The sequence below is a fragment of the Xyrauchen texanus genome, chromosome 26 (assembly GCF_025860055.1).
Source record: "Xyrauchen texanus isolate HMW12.3.18 chromosome 26, RBS_HiC_50CHRs, whole genome shotgun sequence".
Classification (NCBI taxonomy): domain Eukaryota; kingdom Metazoa; phylum Chordata; class Actinopteri; order Cypriniformes; family Catostomidae; genus Xyrauchen; species Xyrauchen texanus.
In genome coordinates, this window is record NC_068301.1 from 4368102 (window position 1) to 4391659 (window position 23558).

Genomic DNA, 23558 nt, shown 5'->3' on the forward strand with positions numbered 1-23558 from the left:
CAGATTTCTTCTGCTACTACATCAGTACGTCAGTGACATCTGGACAATCCCAATGCTGATAGACTTTTGCGACAACGTGTCAAGCGAATTTCTCGCTGGAGTTGAAAAATTTCAGCGAATGAAGCGATTTCACGTATTCGAGTCGCTTCATTAGCGTCTATTCGCATCTTTGCATTGACTTTGTATGTAATCGTGCTGCGTGAAACTCTCGCCTCGCTTGTAAGTGAACGCACCACTAGGGTTCAACGTACATCTCATTGTTCCAGTTCAGCAAACATCAAAGAGAATCTCTCGGTTTCTGTAGCGCATCCAACAGAAAGGATATTTGGGTGCGGCTTTTGCTCAGTTGGTAGAGTGACTGCCACTAATCACAGGGTTGGTGGTTCGAATCCTGGCCCACACAACTCCACATGCCGAAGTGTCCTTGGGCAAGACACTGAACCCCAAGTTGCTCCCAATGTCAGCCTAGTGTCTTGCATGGCAGCTCTGCGCCATTGGTGTATGAGTGTGTGTGTGTGAATGAGTCACAGTGTAAAGCGCTTTAAATATGGTTAAGGTTAAAAAGGTGCTATATAAGTGCAGACATTTACCATTAAGATGCATCAATGAACGTGGAGTGTGCCTCATCTTTGATGGACACACATTACACGGAGGAAACAATCCATTTTAATCTCAAGCCCAAATCAAGATGATTTTCCAGGTATTCCAGTTCTTACATTTCTTAAAGCTAAATTAAAAGCACTTTAAGTACTTGAAGGACCTTGTGTGTAGAAAAAGTGGAGTACTGGTCAAATCAAGCGATAGAGAGATTACAATGTTTGATGGGTCATTTAATTTATGATCACATTGACAAAAAATGTGAAGTTATGCCATGATATGGTTCATAATTTTTTTGGTTCGCAATATGTTGAAATTCAATATATCGTCCCATCGCTAGTGCACGTTATCGCAAAAACAAAACGTATTGCCCGTGTCATCTTTTATCAAAACTTGAGTGATCTCGGAAACATCCTTCCTGTTCGGATGTCATCAAGTCCTTTTACTTCTCAACCCCTCCCCTTATTCCAAATGGCTCCATTCTGATACATAAAGCACATTTTACGTCATCCAATCAACTCCCAATGCATAACATCAAGCCCCACACTACTGTTTGTTTCTTTCAATATCATGTTTCACAGAAATAGATCAGATTACAGAAGTAAAATGGGATGCGAACGTTTCACGCCAAATGGAGCTGAATCAATGTTTTGACCACAAAACCCAAACTGAGAGTGCATGTGGGGAGTGTCCTCTTCTGACAAAACAAAAAGTGCATCTAAATGCAGTCTTTTTAAAAACACCAGACCTACATGTGGCGTTCACACAGAAATACCTCTACGAATCAGCTCTGCAGAGAAAATAAGACAACACACAGGCTTAAAGCAAAAGAACACACACCACACACACTTGCACAACCTTTTCAGCTTATTGAAGGTGGGTGGCTTTAGTCCAGCATTAGTCACTTTGGTCCGATACACAGTCAGAGTTTGACAGACATTCAGAATGAAAGTCTGAATGGTGCGCAGGCACGCTGAGGGGGTGGAACGAAGGTGGAAAAAACACAAGAATGAACAATAGCTTAAAAAAAGACTTTGCGTCTAGAAAGAGGGAAGCAGAGAGCATGAATTCTATTCTGGCTGTTTTTAGAAACGACCCTCTGCGAGAGGAAGCAATTTGAGGGTTTTCAAGAAACACTTAAAAGCCTCAATAGACAAACACTCATGAGTGAGGTTAACTTTCCTTTCTAAAAAGTAAATGACCATGGTAACCATAGTTTCCACCAAAATGTCATAGTTTGAGGTCTTACAATAAACTATTATGGAGCTCTCCTTGAAATGAAGTTTCAAGACTCTCGGCCATTTTTATTGATTGTGATTTTTGATAGCAGTGGTGAATAATAATACCAGGTTACCACAATAAACTCAATAACTAACTATGATATTTTGGTGGAAACTAAAGTTAATACATGTTGGTAAAGGTTTCTTAGACTCCTGAATAATTATGGGAATGAAACGTTAAATAATTTAGAAGGAGCCTTGGCAGGAGATTTAGCTAGTTTAAACAAAAGCAACTACAAATGTGTAGTGTGCAAGAATGGGATTGGTGCGTTTCAAATCACGAAACACAAGCAGAACGAAATTTCGGTGTAAATTGTTTGTGAAACTATTCTTGCGTAAATCGCCGCATTCGATTCTATGTGAAATTTAAGGTAAAAATGGTTTCAAGTATTATTTATGACAAACTCCTTCCATAAAATGCCATTCAATAAGATGCAATAAAATTACATCAGAATGGTTTTACGAAAAATGTACACGAATTGTGACACGAATTGTTGTACAGAATGTCTGCCACTATTTATGTAACAATAATTTTACAAACAACGGGCCTCGTTCATGAAACTTTCATAAATATATGTGTAAATTGGGAGTAATATGCACATAAAATGGACCCTTCTGTAAACTTTATGCCAGAATCAGAAACACGGCAAACACCCCCAATTTCTCACTTATTATTGCATATGTTAGTGAATTCCAAACATTCTTAAATAGGGCGTGTATGCACGCTCATTCACAAATAAATCAGTTATTAAGGTTACATCCACTCAACCAGTGATTAGTTAATTTTTTGATTGGTTCCAATTATTTCAGTTGGCCTGAAAGAACACAAAATGTCAATTTTTATTTTATCAACAAGTGTAAATTTTGTTGATGGTCAATGGTCTGCACTTATACAGTGCCTTTTTTAACCTTAGAGGTTACTGAAGCACTTTACACTGTGTCCCATTCACACACACACACACACACACACACACACACACACACACACACACACACACACACACACACACACACACACACACACACACACACACACACACCCCAATGGTGGCAGAGCTGCCATTCAAGGCACTAGCCTGCCATTGGGAGCAACTTGGGGTTCAGTGTCTTGCCCAAGGACACTTCGGCATGTGGAGTCATGTGGGCCAGGAATCGAACCGCCAACCCTGAGATTAGCAGCCGACCCGCTCTACCACCTGAGCCACAGCCGCCCTTGTTCATACCAACTAACATTTAGAAAATCTGAAAACTCCTATGACTTTATAAACTATTATAACATAGTAATAAAAAATTATAACATGTTAAGCAGAATAATTAATTTAATGTTAATGGGTTTTGCTAAATGCTAACGATTAGGCTACTAGCAAGCCATAATATTATGCATAATAATTCAAATAAAATTAAATAAAATTTGAATTAGGCTAACTATACATTAAAACATTGACAATCACCAAAGTTGCCATATAAAAAGTCTCTTGAGTGTTTGTAATTTCAAGTTTTGCTTGAAAAAGGAGCAGCAAATGAAAAGGCTTTATTTCCAAACTCAGTCCCCACCATAGGGATTAGGGCACATTAAATATCATCTGAACGTTGGCTACAGTAAGAGTTTGTATGAATATTAACCCGTGTTACAAGCTATTTGGGCAACAGATGTACCAATGAAAGAGATTACGTTCAAACAGAGAAGGCAATTCAACCTCATACAAGATACAATGAGGAGTTAAACCTCCACATCCAGTGATACATTTCAACAAACCATGATAAAATGCATCAAGAATCTGCAATGAAGAAAGACTAGCTTTCCTGTAAAAAAAATATCACCATAATCAAAAACAGGGAGAAAAGTAGCAACAAGTTTCTTTCTAGCAACAAATGAAAAACATTATACATTTTTTTTCATTTTCTTGAACATTGTATCCCAAATCATGTATATAAACAATAAACAATAAGGGACCTAATACTGACCCTTGTGGTACCTCTATGTGAACTGATAAGACATTAGAAAAGAAACCATCTGATTGAACACACGGCGTCTTCTCCGGAAAATAATTAACACACCATGCCACGGCATGGTCAGACAGCCCAATTTGAGTTACTCTTTGTATCATAATGTTGCGGTGTATCAAAATGCATGTAACTCAAGTGAAGCTGTTGACCAATGAGTGTGCAGGGCCTATCTGCTGTTTTCCTACTCATGCCCAGAAAAGCTCACAGTGAACAAACAAAGAAACATAATCTACGACCTAAAACAAATATGTGCTGCACACACTTTCTTCCCAGGCAGCAAAAATACGCATTATAAAAGCAATGCTCTTAAATTTATAGCATAATTTCTGGAAACAGTCAGTGTTTCCATGGATGAGGGAAAGAATCATTCAGTGAAAAAAAAATTGAAAAAAGAACATGCAGAATTATAAACTTTTTCCTCATTATACGTACATTTTTTTTTACTTTTTTTAAGAAGCATCACTGTTCAGAGAAAGGGTTACTGAGGTTTTGATAACATACATATGCACTAATGTTCCGTATATCACTACACTGAAAAAGGAAAACAACCTCTCCCATTCAGTTTTTTGCTCTCTCTCTCTCTCTCTCTCTCTCTCTCTCTCTCTCTCTCTCTCTCTGGTTTCTGCTAAGTTTGCTGGGAGCCAAACAGGCATGGCTAAACCTGTTGCTGAGCATCTGTTTTAGTTACTGTTGCTAAAACTGAGAGTGATCCCAGCCGCAGGGAAGGAAGAGTTAGAGAGAGAAAGAACAGGACTGGTTTCACATAACTGTACAGTACAGAGCGGAAATACTGGTTTGTCCTCATAAGCATGACACAACAGGTAAAAATCCAGCCATCTTGGAACCAACAACAAATCTCCATCACAACATCTGCTTCAGAGACAAATTAAATCTTAAAAGTTACCTCTTAACAGAATTAATCTATGTCCTCACAGAACCTGTATATGCTTAGAGTCTAGTCAAGAAATATGCAGTTTTCAAATCTTTGGGGTTTGATTAAATCCCTTACCCTAAATAATCCCCAGTGCTCTAGGTGGCGCAGTGCACCTTTTAGCTGGTCATTTGCCATAAACTGCAGAGAAGTAGAAAGCCAAACACTACTTAAAAGTTTGCAAATGAAGGACAATCAATTAAAGATCTATCTAAAAGGCAGAGAAAGCAAAGGAATGGTCATTTTGGAACTTTCATCCACTGTGTGAATACATTTATATACTCAACCTCTCTGAATTTTGCAACAATGTATTCTAGGGTTCCACGCAGGGCACGTGGGACCCCTGACTGTATATTGCTCTGGGCCCCTTTCATATGAAAATATACAGTTTAAAATTAGTTGTGGGCCCCCAGAATCGTTACCATCTTTCACCACATTAGCTACGGCCCTGGGTGCACGATATATCGGCGGCCAATATTTTATTGGCCTATAGCTGGGAAAATTCAAATATTATTATTGTACCGATAGTGGAATTTCCACTGACATTTTCACATCTATGCATAATGTCACATTGTTTTGGTCATCATTTTAATCTGGATCATCAAGTAACAAACTGCCATTTCCCATATTCTGTTTATATATATATATATATATATATATATATAGGTATGCTACTTACAGGCAATCTAGAATTGCCAACTGTCCCATATTATCAGGCCGAATGTTTTTGCCGAAATGAAGACATCCCTCATATGAAGCGAAAATATTGTAGGGGAACCCCCCAGCCCATACTAAAGAGCTCAAAATGTTTGCTTATCGGTACTGGCCACAATGATCTGAAAAAAATCTGTTATCGGCACAGAAATTCCATATCGCTGCATCCCTCATGTATTCTAGTCTTGTTCTCAGCACATATTCACTCTGTGTGAACTAAAAGCTACAATAAGTAACATGTACTCGGTAACATGCATAAAAACAAAGATGTGAGAACCGCTTGACATGGGAATATTTATGGGTCTGTCTCTGAGATTTGAGACTACAATTATGCTGATTGAGGGACAAAAGGGCAATGGCTACAGTGACCCCTGCTTAACTCCAGCCTGACCTCCGGATCTCCAAAGCGGAGTAGGGATAGGGCAGACCACAACAACACTAAACCCAATGTGTCCCTGGGATAACACCAGACAATAAATAAATAAATAATAACAAAACAAAGGGTTGAAGAAGCATTAAATGTGTTTGGGAAAACTGTTCGGAGTCAGTCATTATTTTAATCATGTTTAATGTTCAATTCAATATGTTTAATCATGTTACTATACCTACATTTTTGATCAATTATTTTAACATGGCTCGTTGCACATATTTCAGCATTTTATTGGCAAGATGAACACTAGAGGCACTACAACAACAACAACAACAACATTTACAAGCTTGTTTAAACAAGCTTTGCATGGTAGCTCAACTGATAGACATTGCACTTACGATGCAAAGGACTGGGATACGAGTCCTGAAGAGCACGTGAGTCGACACGTGAGCCAAAAGTGTCATAGAAGCGCCACAAAATAACAGGGTTGCTCCAGCATTTGGGTTTTTCATCATGCATTTGCTTTTTCGCAAAGTATTGGTAAGTTTAGGTTTAAGGTTTAGGTAGGGAGGTTGGTTTAGTTGATTCAAAACTGATAAAACATCACCACAGTCACGTTAATCTTAATGAGATCAGGCTGCTGGAAACAGCTACATATTGCATATTTTTTCTCTGTGTCATTCCTAAAGGATATTAACCCCATCTTGCACAGGTACAGAAGTCAGACTAGATTGAGACAGAAACAGTGGCATCTGACACAAAATCAATTTAAGGTGACAGCCATGGTTCTTTGGGCCCATCCATCATTGGCCGTGGGAAGTCCAATTGGTGTGACACCTGAGGTTATCAGCATCGGTCCGGATTACACAATTCCACCCTGCACAAGCCTGGATTCTTGGAAGGTCAGCCAACAAGCCCACAAGTCAATAATTAACAGGCTTTCTGAGTCACACAGTTAAGACAAGCATTCTAGGTAAACATTTACCTCTGCAGCTTCAAAGGGACAGTACAACATCAGCATCTGTCTCAAATGATTACTGCACTTGTGCTGCACAAAAAAGGGCTTTTCCATTTGAGTGTTATGCGGTCATTTCCCACAATGCAGAGGCTGCTAGTCTGACACAGTTAGCGCGCAGCACCACCTGTGCGTGGGCGATGCATGTTGATTCAATATCTCAGACAGAGACCGACAGAGCTTTGAGAGAGAGAGAGAGAGAGAGAGAGAGAGAGAGAGAGAGGTATTCAGAGGTGGTTTTTTAAACATGTCAGTGTAGGGGAATTCAGAGTAAATTGTGTTCGCTGATAGCGTTGTTTTTTGCACACTCTGTCTGCGCTGTTTTAGCAGCCAATTCAAAACAATATGTGCTTTTGCAATTTGCAGTGTTGTGGAGGATCCAGCAGACTACCACGATCTGGCAAATACTTGACCCAGTTATAAAGCTTGTCTGACCACTAGAAAATGTCGACTCCCGTGTGATCATGTTGACCGAATGTCGACCCCATTCTGCAGAATTACTGACAAGCGTTAACTCCTATAAGACATTTCTGCATCAGTTAACACTTGTTTACCTTCTCTTGTGGCATGATTAATAGCATGTTGTGCAAGCAGCCTCAGATACATGAGTTCTGGTCCTGCACAAAAACCAGGAAGTATTCACACTCACATAATCAATGACGTGCCCGATTCGCATGTTGCCCCTGTTTTCACCTGGTATTTCGATGTGTCTCGGGTGATCCGATCACATGTGATCATGAGAGACACATCACTGTTTACACCTGGTCACTTAAATGTGTCTCCTGAGCCCCCTTGTGTTTGGATTCGGAGGGGAGGGTCTCTGTTTCGACGACATACATCAATCACTATGTCAGTGTGTTACTGCCTGCTATTAAAGCGCAACAAAGTCAGAAAAGACAAAGAAAGTGCTTAAAAAGGTGAACGTTTCTCCCAGATACGGTTTAAATTTAATATAAACACTAACGCATAGGTCAAGAAGAATTATCTGTTATTTTAGTGGATTACCTGTTTTAAAGGAGCTTCAGGTGTTCTCATCGGTATTGATATTAGGCAAACTAAAAAAGATCCGTGAAGCTCTCATGATTGTGTATATATCTGCTTTTTAATATTTTCTGATCGGATGGTCATTTCCTTTTAAAGCCACTCGTAAACGCTTGTTTTAGCACAGCGGTTGATTGACAGGCGAGGAGTGGCACTTCACTGGTGCCAGGAAGCATACAGGACGGATTAGCGTTTACACCTCAAACGTGATATGGACAAGTGCGTTTTGGACCACATTCATACGTGTTTTTGTGATCTGATCACAAAACATTGTCGGCCCCTGTTTAAACCCGTATTTAGCGCTGACCACATGCGATCGGATCACTCGGATTGCATCTTAAAACCATGTGAAAACTGGGTCTAAGATCACATTTTTACACCACTGATGGTTAGGTTAAGGATTGGTGTTTGGGGGGGTAGAGTTCATAAAATATGAATCCCTCTTTACTTCATTATATAATTTACAAATTAAAATGCAACTTGCTTTTGCCGCCACATTGTGTAAATTTCACCTGGAAACCGGAGCTCAAACGTGCCTCTACGCACAATAACACTTCCAGCTTCCGCCACTGGGGACAGTGATTCGAATTTCGGTAAACACAGACCTATTTCAGTTGAAGAACTTTCAACCTACTGTCATTGAATTCACTGTAATATCAGTTTGCGACTACATTGCACATTTAAATATATTCCCAGTTATAACCTCATGTGGCCCCGCGGCCTCATGCGAGGACTTGTTATTTAGGATTCGCTATATGCAATTTATAATTTAAATGAATTTAAACTCATTGCCTACTGTTCAGGAAACTCTATGGTGTCATATAAGGGTTAAACTTTTGACGACACCATGGCGTCGATTTCGGTGAACTGCTTCATTGCACGCAGTGCCAACAAAGGTGCCTCTGGTAAGAAACCTCTTCAAATTGTTTTCACTGACACCGATTGTAAAGAGTAGCATCTCTTGTTTCATTTGATATGCTGCTTTAAATAATTAGTTCATTTGTCAGGCTTTGGCGTGCTGATATACATGAAGTACCAGGATGAGTGCTGTGGAGCCGTTTTCTGACAGACGTTCCAAAAACGTTCGTTGTTTTTAATATCCTTTCACAGTAACAAATCTGTGGGTTTGTTAATTCATTCACTAAATAGGGAGCAAGAGAGCATCCTATAGCTTTCCTAAGCAGCTAAGTGCAGCTAAAATGACAGAACTTAGTGTCGCTGTCCACATATGAGGAAATTTGTTCTAAACATTGTTCTGCCGCCTCGTGTCGCTCCAAAGAAGATACCAGCCTGGGTAACTGCCCATGCCTAAATCCGCCACTGAATCTATGAAAAGGCATTTTTCAATGTAAAGGAGGCTTGTTACCACTAAAAATAATGACAATGACTTCATTACAAAACTCGTGGTATACTATACCATATATTAGCGTTATTTCAACACATTACTGGTGTTTTAACTGCTTTTAATTGTAATTGCTGGTGCTTAGTGAATAAGACACAGTTTTACATTGAAATATGATGTGCAAAGGTGGCGTAGCTGTTTAGTGAATTCCCCCTGTAGAGTTTTAAGTGGTGTTTAAGAATTTGGAAGTGAATTAGCCCCCGCTAGAAAACTCCCTGCATTAGCGTGACATTTTACTGCCTACAGTCACCGTGCCACTGACATTACTCTAAAATGATGTTTTGGGGACACACAAGGCCAGAGTGGTCAGAAATAACAAATCAATCCCACATTTATTCAGGGCATAAAATAAGTGAGGTCCTTATGCATGCAAATGAACCACTGACAATGCATTTCACAGGAACGCATTTAAAGCTTTGGTTCAGAGGAAGTAGACACCAATGGATGACTCATTTACATTATTTGGTAACCACAGTTATTTCGCTAGGTAATCCCAACAAATGTATTCATGCACACACATAAAGTACACACATACAATGAGACCATGGTATATAGGTCAGTTTTTAACAATCTTGAAATAATAAATAATATTTATAACTTTTATTCATTATTTTTAATAATTAATAATATTTAATGTAGTATTAAAATATGAAATAATATAAATATTATGACACGTAAAAGCTATAAATATTATAATTAAAATAAATAATGTAAAACATAACACTCATATATAAACTGTCAGCAGCTAAATTAAAAATAAACTGACTTTGGAATTTTCATCGGCTTTAAAAGTAACTTTCCAGAAATCCTTTTATGTTTATTAGCATATAATTCACTGCTATGCAGATTTGTCCTGTCTGTTCCATGTTTTTTTGTTTTCCTTTATATTTAACAATATATCCAACTCGAACAAGGCATCCCTAAATTTTTTATTTACAGTAAGGGTGGGCGATATACCGGTATTCATTTTGGATTATCGTCTCTATCGCGGTAATGCATTGCCTCACAAGAAATGTGTACAGCACTGTGACAGGGCGGAGGGCGGGTCATGATTTTACACACCCAGCCCCTTATCAGGCCTATCAAGCCTCTGAGAGGAATAAAGGCCGACCGAGGACGGTGGTGCGAGAGCGAGAGCGTTACGGCAGCTGTCCGTCCTGTGTGTGTGTTTGTGTCTTTTATTTCAGTTTCATATTAAAATATGATTTATATTGTCAAGCCGGTTCTCGCCTCCTCCTTTCCAATAATCCCTTTACACTGGTGCCGAAGACCCTGGAATGAGGAGGGATACACCGTAGTGAGTTCTCGCCGCTAACATCCACCTCAACGGAGCAGCCGCGTCCATCTGCCAGGGGACGGAAGAGCCCTACCAGCCGCTAAATGCGGCGGGGTCAAGAGAGGACCGCCGACCGTGAGCGGGGAGGGGCTCGCTGCCGAACGCCTGGAGCAGGAGAACCGCTGCCAGGGGCGGAGGAGACCCCTTCTGTTCCCCAAGAACGCGGCGGGGCGTTCCATCCGCCAGGGGCTGGAGGACTGACTCCGATCCGCCCGGAGAGGCACGGCTGTTGTCCGTTAGAGGTTGGAGGAGTGGCCGAGAAACAAGCTAAGGCGTATCGGAGAACTGGCGAGTAAGTGTTTTTTTTTTCATCTCTCTCTCTCTCTCTCTCTCTCTCACTGCCAATCCGCATTGGCCTTTTCACTCTCGTTTAAATTTTAGTGTTTTTTTGGGGGGGTACTCACTGTTACAGGAAGTACTCCCCCATTTTTATTATTTCTGTTTCCCTCCCCTTGTCCCCTTCCTCATCCAGGTAGACAGGGATGACCTGCCAGCAGACGGGGTGAAAGGCACGCCCCTCCCCAGGGAAAGCCTGAGAGAACGAGGGAGGAATGTGGCAGGGCGGAGTGGGGTCGTGATTCTACACACCCAGTCCCTTATCAGGCTAATCAAGCCTCCACGAGGGATAAAGGCGACTATGGAGGATTGTGCAAGAGAGAGAGATCATTTACGGACATGTCCGTCATGTGTGTGTGTTTGTCTTTTGTTTAAGTTTATCATTAAAATATTATTTATATATGAAATTTCGCTGTGCTCCAAACATGCCTCTAATCCAAACAGGCGCAGCTGTGTTTTGTGCGACTGTTATGCATGCAGTCTGAAACACGCAAGTGCGTGTGAGTCTTAAGTCATCCCAGTCCCTTCATTTGTGCTCCAGTGACAGAAAAAGTGCAGATCAAACCCGTTACTCATTTTGGTTTCTCTCGATGTCATGTGGGCAGGGCTGGACTGGTAATCTGGCATACCGGACATTTTCCCTTTGGGCCGACACACTTTGGGGCCGATAAGGGGCGGACTGGCCACATCATCAATGCACATCAAAACACTTTCTAAAATTCTGTTCATATGATGTTTAATATCAGGTAACAAACCAGCCATATTTTCCTTCAGATATTTTATATTTTCTTTATATAGATTAGTATAAACACAAAGATCCTAATTAAGTTTTTTTACTTTTGTTATAAAATGTTATTTTACTTTTTGCATTGCTTTGAGAAGATGTTAAGTTTCTTGAGAAAAGTTATATCAATAATCATAATAATAATAATAATAATAATAATAATAAAAAGAAAAAGAAGAAGAAAATTGGTGCACATCATCAGACTGAAAGGTGACTTTTTTTACATTGTCAAGTTTAAAATAAAGAGAAAATGATATATGAAGTATTTAATTCACTGACTGGATTACTCAAAATGACACATTGCAACATGGCTGAATATATATAATAACATTTTATTGATTTTCCAGAAAAATGTAACTATATTGTGATATATATCATTATCGTGATACAAGATTTTGGTCATATCGCCCACCCCTAGTTTACCACTGCACAAAGGTAATTAGTGGCTGAAAATATGTTTGAACTCACATAAAGAAAGAAGAACTTAACATTTAAATGCAAGACATCAAAAATGTTTGTGTTTTGTTGTGTTTGTGTCCTGATTAGTATTTATGTAACTGGTCCTCGATGGATTAAACTAATCAGGACACAAACAATGTAAATTATCTTGATAAATGGGTGACAAATTGCTTAACAATGATGTAATGCCAGTGTTAGCATGTGCTTGGAGACCAGCTGTTTCAGAAAAGTAAACATTGAGCCCCACCGGGGGGGGGGGGGTTCCTCATTTCCTGAACGTTTACCCGCAAACTGCATCACAAGAGCATACAAAGCTCAAAACCTGAATTCGCGAGACTCACACAAAATACGGGCTGACACTTAACCGAGTCTGCACATATACTGGCAGCCAAAAGTTTGGAATAATGTTCAGATTTTGCTGTTTTGGAAGGAAATTGGTACTTTAATTCACCAAAGTGGCATTCGACTGATCACTATGTATAATCAGAACATTACTGATGTATAAAACAGCACCATCACTATTTGAAATTTTGATCAAATCTAGACAGCAGCGTCACTCCAACACCTTATCCTTGAGTAATCATGATAAATTGATCATTTGGTTCTAGAAATCACTTGCCATTATATCAAACACAGCTGAAAGATATTTGGTTCATTAAATGAAGCTGAACATTGTCTTTGTGTTTGTTTTTGAGTTGCCACAGTATGCAATAGACTGGCATGTCTTAAGGTCAATATTAGGTTAAAAATTTCAAAAAATAAACTTTCTCTAGAAACTCGTCAGTCAATCACTGTTTTGATGAATGAAGGCGATACAATGCTTGAAATTGCCAAAAACTGACAATTTCATTCAAAGGTGTAACTACAGACTTTAACTCTTTCCCCGCCAGCGTTTTAAAAAAAAGTTGCCAGCCACCGCCAGGGTTTTTGACGATTTTCGCTAAAATTTAATGGCCCGCAGAATATTTTCTTCCATGAATATATGAAGATGCTATATATCAAAATAAAGATCTGAGCCTCTGCTTTTAGGCAAAAAAAAAACGATTTTATTTTATCTTCATTTGTTCTTTTTTTATTGCCACTTGAACAGAGGTAGGTTTTGTCAAAAACAACATTTCAGACAAAAAGCTGAGAAAAAGGCATTTTTATCAAACAAGTGCTTTAGTATTAGTATGGTGTTCCACTTCACGTTTGAGACGATAGCAGTCTGTTTCTTTGATCAAAGAGTTGCGTACTCTTTCAAAACATGCGTCTGGGTCTTCCTTACCGTATACCACCTAAAACACGGATACCCGGAAAATTCCGTGTTTGGCGGGGAAGCGTTTTTTCATAAAACCCGGAAAATTCCGTGTTTGGCGGGGAAAGAGTTAAAGACAAAGCACAACTGTCTTTAACAAGGACAGAAAGAGATGTGGAAGACCAGATGTGCAACTAAACAAGAGGAGAAGTACATCAGAGTCTCTAGTTTGAGAAATAGATGCCTCACATGTCCTCCGCTGACAGCTTCATTGAATTCTACCCGCTCAACACCAGTTTCATGTACAACAGTAAAGAGAAGACTCAGGAGGACTTATGGGAAGAACTGCAAAGAAAAAGCCACTTCTGAAACAGAAAAACAAAAAGAAAAGTTTCGAGTGGGCAAAGAAACACAGACATTGGACAACAGATAATTGGAAAAGAGTGTTACGGATCTTAACCCCATTGAGCTTTTGTGGGATCAGTTAGACTGTAAGGTGTGTGAGAAGTGCCCAACAAGACAGACACATCTATGGCAAGTACTACAGGAAGTGTGGGGTGAAAGGTCACCTGAGTATCTGGACAAACTGACCACTAGAATAGCAAGGATCAGCAAAGCTGTCATTGCTGCAATAGTACATGTTTCATGTTATTAATGTCCTGATTATACAGTGTGATCAGTTGAATGCCACTTTGTGAATAAAAGTATCAATTTCTTTCCATAAGAGCAAAATCTGTACATTATTCCAAACTTTTGGCCGCCAGTGTAGCAACAAACACATTACCTAACTGTAACCTGTATGCTCAAAACCTTTATGCTTTGACTGTCTGTCAGGATTATGACATGTTATATGAAGGGTGTGTGTCCTGCGACGAGAAGAGGTCGCTTCTGTATCCATGGCATCAAAACATTGCAACTCAATACAAACGAGGGAATCCTCACTTCCTCGTTCTGGTACTTTTTCTTCTCTTTCACCCTTTTGTAGTATAGCTGCTGTCATTCTCACTGCACAAGGCTACATTATACCAGACTCTCCAGTCCAAATATAAATACAAATTTTACAATTTTTTCATAACATGCAAATAAGAACACATCTTTGTTTTGACCCTTAACACAAAAACATGTCCAGGTCATATTTCACCCCAAGGTACGTTATAGTAATAAAATAAATTATCTAATATATATATATATATATATTTGTTTTGTTTTTTTATGATACTTTTAATTACATTTTTTATTTAAATCGGCATAAAGCCAGAAAAAGTTTTTTGGGTGACATAAAAAACTTTTTTTTTTTTTTTTTTTAATTTTTTTACATTACAGTAATGAGAATTGTGGGTGGGGTCGGGGGGCTTAATTTGTCATAAAAACATTGTTAAAATCCATAAAATCTTTGTAATCCTGAAATATGTTTTTATTTTAAATGTTTAAGTTTAATAAGTGAAATTTGACCTGTAAATGAAAAGTTTAATGAGAAAACTTTGGTTCTGTTCAAATCTTGATAAAGAGATGCATCACTTTTGAACATGGAACAGGGTGAACTATTTGAGTGTGTGGTGGGGGGGGGTTGGGTTTTGGGGTGGGGATGTCCTCGTTTAAACGGAAATGTCTGAAATTCTACAGAAAAATCACTAGTGGTAGCGCCATTCTGGCGTGTCCCAACATGCCTACAGCATTTGCCATCATACCAAAGAAATGCCACTATATAAATAAATAAATTAAATGTATTTATTTTGAAAAAGAAATCCAACAAGTGCATCATAAAGTTGCTTTTGCACCAATAAAAAAATTATTTGTTTTGGTTATATCGGTTTTCTTTAATATCATCTACTTAGCTTTGTTTTGTTAACATGTTTCTTAAAGTGCTAATTTTGTCACTCTCGCCGCTTTTATCATTTAAAAATCCTAATATTGGAAAAGCAATCACAGCATGTCTCTAGTGGGTCCTGTTCTGTAATCAAACTCAATAATTTATGGTGTTTGGCCAAGCATGCCGAAAGCAATAACTATGAGAAGGAGTTGCCGGACACTCTCCACTGAGTACTTTTAAACCTACGAAAGTGACAAACATCAATTGAACTACAAAGATGACACATTTTGAAAAATTGTTAGCTGCAGTTCAACAAATACTGCAACTATTTTTGGTCAAAAACGAATTAAAAATGGAGGTTGATGGTTATGTCTATTTCTAACAGCTTTAAGGTCATCTATATGCTACAGTACTCCTAATGGCGCAGTCACGTTTACCTTTGAAATTTCATAGACGAAAAAGTCGCGGGCGGATATTGAGCATGTGTGAAACCAGCAAAACACTAATTACCAAACAGCCTCTTTTTTTAATGCTGCACTTTATTCTGAGAGATAAGATAAAAGAAACTCGGCTTGAAAATAATTTCCTTTTCTATGGTGAATATTCAGTGTAGCTGTTTAAGAAGCGCCGCACACACATAGGTCACTGCCAAACCAAGCAACTTCCTATTGGTCAACACAGCGAATTTGCGTGTTAAAGTTCACTAAACTTGAACTCCAAGCGAAATCCATGAGAGAAATTCTTTGCCACCAGAAATGTAAGCGCAGCATAGTTCTAGCGGGAAGACTAGCAGCTGTACATCATCGCACCATTAGCGGGATAACTCCTAGCCAATCACATGTAAGCCATTGCTTTATAAGTCTGCTCACAATCTATCACATTACTGTTCCAGTGTGCTAACATGGCAACCTCATCCACCCCACCACCACCTGTTGAGTCCTGTCCTGCCCAGGGGTGCGGATTACCATTGAAATGACTGTATTTCATTGTGCGAATTCGTGACTTAAAAAGTTACAAAACTGACTTTCAGCAGAAATACATATTTAACATTTCCAGCCTCTAACTTCTGGAAAACAGACTAAAAATCACGTTTGTAGCCCCATAATACACTTTTTTGTCCAATTACAGTGAGGAAAATAAGTATTTGAACACCCTGCTATTTTGCAAGTTCTCCCACTTAGAAATCATGGAGGGGTCTGAAATTGTCATCGTAGGTGCATGTCCACTGTGAGAGACATAATCTAAAAAAAAAATCCAGAAATCACAATGTATGATTTTTTAACTATTTATTTGTATGATACAGCTGCAAATAAGTATTTGAACACCTGAGAAAATCAATGTTAATATTTGGTACAGTAGCCTTTGTTTGCAATTACAGAGGTCAAACGTTTGCACACACTGCAGGAGGGATTTTGGCCCACTCCTCCACACAGATCTTCTCTAGATCAGTCAGGTTTCTGGGCTGTCGCTGAGAAACACGGAGTTTGAGCTCCCTCCAAAGATTCTCTATTGGGTTTAGGTCTGGAGACTGGCTAGGCCACGCCAGAACCTTGATATGCTTCTTACAGAGCCACTCCTTGGTTATCCTGGCTGTGTGCTTCGGGTCATTGTCATGTTGGAAGACCCAGCCTCGACCCATCTTCAATGCTCTAACTGAGGGAAGGAGGCTGTTCCCCAAAATCTCACAATACATGGCCCCGGTCATCCTCTCCTTAATACAGTGCAGTCGCCCTGTCCCATGTGCAGAAAAACACCCCCAAAGCATGATGCTACCACCCCCATGCTTCACAGTAGGGATGGTGTTCTTCGGATGGTACTCATCATTCTTCTTCCTCCAAACACGGTTAGTGGAATTATGACCAAAAAGTTCTATTTTGGTCTCATCTGACCACATGACTTTCTCCCATGACTCCTCTGGATCATCCAAATGGTCATTGGCAAACTTAAGACGGGCCTTGACATGTGCTGGTTTAAGCAGGGGAACCTTCCATGCCATGCATGATTTCAAACCATGACGTCTTAGTGTATTACCAACAGTAACCTTGGAAGCGGTGGTCCCAGCTCTTTTCAGGTCATTGACCAGCTCCTCCCGTGTAGTTCTGGGCTGATTTCTCACCTTTCTTAGGATCATTGAGACCCCACGAGGTGAGATCTTGCATGGAGCCCCAGTCCGAGGGAGATTGACAGTCATGTTTAGCTTCTTCCATTTTCTAATGATTGCTCCAACAGTGGACCTTTTTTCACCAAGCTGCTTGGCAATTTCCCGTAGCCCTTTCCAGCCTTGTGGAGGTGTACAATTTTGTCTCTAGTGTCTTTGGACAGCTCTTTGGTCTTGGCCATGTTAGTAGTTGGATTCTTACTGATTGTATGGGGTGGACAGGTGTCTTTATGCAGCTAACTGACCTCAAACAGGTGCATCTAATTTAGGATAATAAATGGAGTGGAGGTGGACATTTTAAAGGCAGACTAACAGGTCTTTGAGGGTCAGAATTCTAGCTGATAGACAGGTGTTCAAATACTTATTTGCAGCTGAATCATACAAATAAATAGTTAAAAAATCATACATTGTGATTTCTGGATTTTTTTTTATAGATTATGTCTCTCACAGTGGACATGCACCTACGATGACAATTTTAGACCCCTCCATGTTTTCTAAGTGGGAGAACTTGCAAAATAGCAGGGTGTTCAAATACTTATTTTCCTCACTGTAAATGCTCTCCAGAATAATAATAATATGCTACCGACTAGCCCCAACGAAGCTACGTCAACACAGGAATAAAACCTGCGCTCATCGGGTAATTTCATGGGGTCATTAAACGTGAAGAGAAAGCAAGTGTTAAAAGACACGTTGAATCGAAAGCATAATGTTTTCAATCACAGACTATTTCATGAAAAGCAATAGCGATAAAAGGTACTAGTTTGACTGGGAAACCCTGGGAATGCATTTCTATTGGCTAGAATATTTTTTGTACAAATATTTTCTTAAAACTCTAAAGAAATTAGGAAGATCTGAGACACTTTGTAAACACGTCTCAACATGCAGAGACATCTCAACATCTTAAATTCGGTCCAAAACAACACTTAATTTGCAAACAAAGTGAAAAGCATGACAAAATAAACAAACAACACAAAAAATATCAGATATCAGGATGTATACAGACTTTCCGAGACTGTTGGTCAAACAGGAAATAGGAAAGACAAGCTTACCTTTCAGGTTTTTGGGGTTGTTCTGCTTTGTACGTGGCATTTTCGGAGGTTATTTCGCTGGCTCAGTGAAACACTATCCAGAAAAGATGCTGGATGGAATGCAGGCGGTCACATAGAGGAAAAGCGACCTATATTCCACACAGGAAGGACACTTTCGGCATTCCTGTCAGTGAGAAATTATATTTGTTAGATGGATTGACATACTGTACATACAGAGGTGTCGTACCGTATTCACACATCTGAAATGTGCTTCTTTGTCTTAGGGGTTGATTTTTTTATTAAAACTAACAAATTTGACTCATTCTGTGTCACATTAAATCAGCCTTGGAATAATTTGCTATGCCTTCATTTATTGTTTTACCCTTTCTCGTGTGATGCATTTTTATCCACTGTTGTAGACCAATTAAATAACCAATTGAGACTGTGAAAGATGTGTTATAGGCAAGAGGGCCAAAAGTGTCCACACTTGAAGAAACACTCAATAGCTAATATGTTTTAGGTGGATTGACATATAGATAAAGAGGTGTGGTGCCGCTGATCTGATCTAAATGGCCTGTTGTTCTCGTTTCATTGACCGACTGATGTGCACGGCATCGATACACACACCTGCTCCTCTATCTGATGGAAAAACACAAAGAAATGACGCCCTGCAAATCATGTGGGTGAATTTCAAAAGGTGCTACCAAGGACATTAGATATGTTTGCAAAGCACTGGTTCTTGAGAAATGAAACAAAACATGCCCTCCAATTTTTGCTTGCCATTAGTTTGGAAAATGATTGAGGAAATTTGAAATGTTGATCGTCACCTGAATCACTCATAAATAACATTATATGTGTTGTATACCCTTTATTTAACAAAATGATGGCATTTCACTCTGAATACCCTGACACCACCTGTCCTCAGGTCATACCGCAATATTTCATATATATGTGACCTGCTCCAAATTTTAGAGTCACTTTGTCACAGTTTTGTTTTGTGCACTGAAGTAAAAGGAAAGCATTTAAATTATTATATCAGCCAATATTAAAGTGATTATATCCCTGGCAAGATTATAACATGATCATTATATTGTTAGAAAGCTTAGATCTTCTTTATACTATAGTGCATAAATGTGTTTAATGTGACTCAAAGTGACTGAAACTGATGAAATATATTTTAACATCAATAGAACAGAAATATAAATATGCATCTTTTACAGAAACATTACTTTGTTCTGACAGAAAATACAGCTCTTTTCTAAGGTTTCAATTAGGGATGCACCGATTTATCGGCCAAACATCGGTATCGGACGATGTTCGCCTTGTTGACTGCCATTGGCCTATCGGCAAATACGACGTCATTCACCGATGGCCGTGTCCGACGTTTATCTGTTTATATGCGTTGGTTATTTGCGGTCTCTTGTTTCAACAGCGTAAGTTTTTGCTTAACAGAATACAAAGTTCCTGTGTTTCCATTTGAAAAACACAAGAGCTGAATTTATTCATTATTTATCGTAAATATTTTGCTTTTATAATCACTTTTACATATAAATTTAATTACATTTATGTTTCACAAAAATGATAATTTTTTTTTGTTTGGGGGGGTAATTTGGTTGAGAGATTTAAAAACAGCTCATTTATTTTTTTTATAAAGATTTCTTTGTTTCACTGGCACAAAAAGGGGGATTAAATAACAAAAAAATTTAAAATAAACAAACAAACAAAAACAAAAACAAAAAATCGGTATCGGCCAAATCATTATTTAAAACATTGGTAACGATATCGGCCCATAATTTCACAATCGGTGCATCTCTAGTTTCAGTAATACTTTTTGTCACTGGCACTGTCAGAAATATACAAAATCTTTTCTAGAATCTATATAGAACAATATTAATGTCCGACAGATTTTTGTTTATATTTTTAGCTAAACGTGCTTCCATTTTCTGTCACAATAGGATTTAAAAATATTTTTGGGATTCCATTCAAAAAATGATTCTAAAAATTAAAATTCTGCAATCTACTAAAACAGATCAATATTTAAGTGATTTGTTACTATACATTTTCCTTCCTGTCCCAGTAGGTGGCGATATACACAAAGAATGTGAATCAGCAAAAACAAAAGAAGAAATGTGAATGTGAAAATGAAAGTGGAGATTTAAAGTAAAAGAGGACTTAAATATTGATCTGTTTCTCACCCACACCTATTAAATCGCTTCTGAATACATGGATTTAACCACTGGAATCTTTTGGATTACTTTTATGCTGCCTGTATGTGCTTTTTGGAGCTTCAAAGTTCTGGCCACTATTCACTTGAATTTTATGGACCAACAGACCTGAAAAGTTTTTCTAAAAATCTTCATTTGTGTTCAGCAGAAGAAAGAAAGTCATACACATCTGGGATGGCATGAGGGTGAGTAAAAGATATTAGTATTTTCATTTTTATCCCTTTAAATTTTGAGTTATAGTCTGACGACAGGTGGTTTTAGGGTTAGTGAGTGAAAATCTGGAACTCATTTTAGCAAAATAAAAGTCAATAAAATTAAAATGGTACTTTTGCAAACAAAGTGTATAGACAAAAGATGCATTGAAAGTGAATGGTGACCAAGGCTGTCATGCCTCCTAACATTTCATTTTGTGTTCCACTGGAAAAAAAGACAATCATACGGGTATGAGAAAACATGAGGGTGAGTAAATAATGATGGAATTATTTTTATTTTCATGTGAACTTTCCCCTTAATACAGGATATGCAAAATATGATGCTTTTGTCAACACCATCAGATTTTCTGTCTGACTTGGTGACAATTCAATAGACGGAAACCTCAATTAATTAAATAATGGAAGTGGATGTCAGATTTTCACTCTATATTTACTGTAAATTAAACACTATTGTTTTCTTAATGTGGCAGGGGTGCATGATGGCCTAAACTCAATGTTAAATGTAATGTAAACAGAGCATATGATGTTGACAGGTTATGAAACATATCACCGGAATTCAACCTTTTAAAACTGCATCTCACAAAATAGCAAATGTTGCATTTGGCATTGCAGGAATAGATGGTGTAAGTATATAAACCCCACCTTGCTCCTTGTTTCAATGTTTTGAAGGTTTTAGTTTCTATAAACATTTCTCAGCTTTATTATAACATGCACGCGCATATCTGCCATGCCTAGCCTATGCATCCCTGCATGTATCCACAAACAACATTACATAACACTTACTACCAGTGTGTATGATTTCTCTCCGTGTGCCGCTCTACGGCAATGACATCACCTCCCCGAGGATTCGAGCATAAACACACACACACACACACACACACACACACACACACAGGCGCATGCACCCGGTCCCAAATTCCCATAGGATTGTGTGTGTTTTCAACATTCCCCTGGCAACAATGTTACTTCAGAGGCATGCAAATTATGCAAAATATGTTACTGTAGCTCAACTGTTAGTGCATGGTAATACTAAACCCAAGGTCATTTTCAGGGAACACAAACATTGATACAATGCATGCTTTGAATGCAGAATGCCAAATGCATACACACACAATGTACACATCTGTCAATCAAGCAATAGGAAACACCCTGAAACTAGTCTGGCTGAGCCAACTGAAAATATTGTGCACATACGCAGCCTACAAGGCATGTATTGGCAAAAAAGATGGCACTAAACAGGGGTTGCTCATATAAGTAGTGTCTATGCCAATCAGACGGGCACAAAACAACCACATTTGCCCCCGGCTAAAGCCACTGCGCATTTATGGCACATTACAGTAGCAAATCCAGGTGCGCACCGGATGAATGGCGCATTAATGCCCTTAAGAAACACATGAAGAGGGCGGAGCCGGGGAAAACCCCATGTGAGTCCTCTGCAACAGGACACGAAACAACACAACTTCCCGAATACGACACCAAAATGCGCTTTAAACCAGCCGAAGACGCAAATCACATCTCAATTAAAACGCGTTCGTTTGCATCCCGTGGGTGTTTTACGCTTACCTGCCGTAGCGATCGAGGCTTCAGCGGCTCTCTCCAGCAGTGTTGCGGGCTTGATAAACATTTACTCCCCGCGTATTAGGATTCTGGAAACGTGCGCTCTCGGCGAGATACAAAACACGGGCCGGCTCGGTACAAACCCGACCGACACCCGTTACAATAAGCGTAAAACTCACACAGACGTGCTCGCAAGTTTCAGCAACCCAATAAAATCTCGCTTGCAACATTGTGTTCCAAAACAACAGCGCTTGGAGATGCGTTTACGCATTGCCCCATGCGCCCAAAACAGGTCTTGATGGAGAAACGCGTCTTTTACGCACAACTTTTGGTACTTACAGGTGCAGTGTGAACTGTTGTCAAGGGTTTCAACTTGTAACGGTCAGAGGTCTGTATTTTCCCTCTCTCTCGCTCTATCTTCTCTCACTTTCTATTGCAGGAAACGGACAGGCCCACTGACGTCAACGGGGGTCCCGTCTCCGCCTCCAAACCGGAGCCAACACACTTAGGGAGTGTCGCGACGGCCGATGAAACGCTTGAATAAAATGTGATCGGCACAATTTGAGTGACTATTATTTTACATTTAATGCATTCGGGAATTATAGGAACATGTGATTGGTGCGTTATCCGCGAGCGGAATACGGAAAATCGCGCACGTGCGTCATTTCGAAAGAGCCGCTGGTCGTTGAACCCCCTCACATGGGCCCCTTGTGCGCATAGTTCAGGACTGACGGTGTTCCCGGAGGTTCCTTGTTTGCTAGGTCACGTTGTGTCCCTCAACTGGGCTTTCCCGTACAGATCCATGCAAACAATGGGAGAAGATGGCTCACGGCGTGTATTTCTAATGTTATGGTGCGCAAACTGATTAAAAATGTATATGCACGAGACGGAATGTTTTGAAAATCACGCAAGACTGAAAGCATTAAAGTGTGCGCGTTTTACAACATGTCAGTCAGAGCTGAACAGAGCTTTTGGCAGTATGTTTAAAATGAATAATATTGGAACTGTGCATCCTCGCATTTCCCATTGTTCCTGTTTTCTAACATATCTGTGAGGTCT

General features: G+C 39.3%; 1 protein-coding gene across 4 annotated transcripts in view; it reads right to left on the reverse strand.

The window, feature by feature from the left end:
- The window catches only part of LOC127619641 (zinc finger protein 40-like), a 94402-nt gene extending 71484 nt beyond the window's left edge, over positions 1–22918 (reverse strand). For all 4 annotated transcript variants that reach the window (XM_052092576.1, XM_052092575.1, XM_052092580.1 and 1 more), the window contains exons 1-2: positions 22839–22918; positions 18527–18689 (exon numbers count right to left, since the gene is read on the reverse strand). In XM_052092576.1, the coding sequence (XP_051948536.1) occupies positions 18527–18566 (40 nt within the window). In that variant the 5' untranslated portion in view covers positions 18567–18689; positions 22839–22918. The remainder of the gene's footprint in view (positions 1–18526; positions 18690–22838) is intronic.
- Positions 22919–23558: the final 640 nt, after the last annotated feature.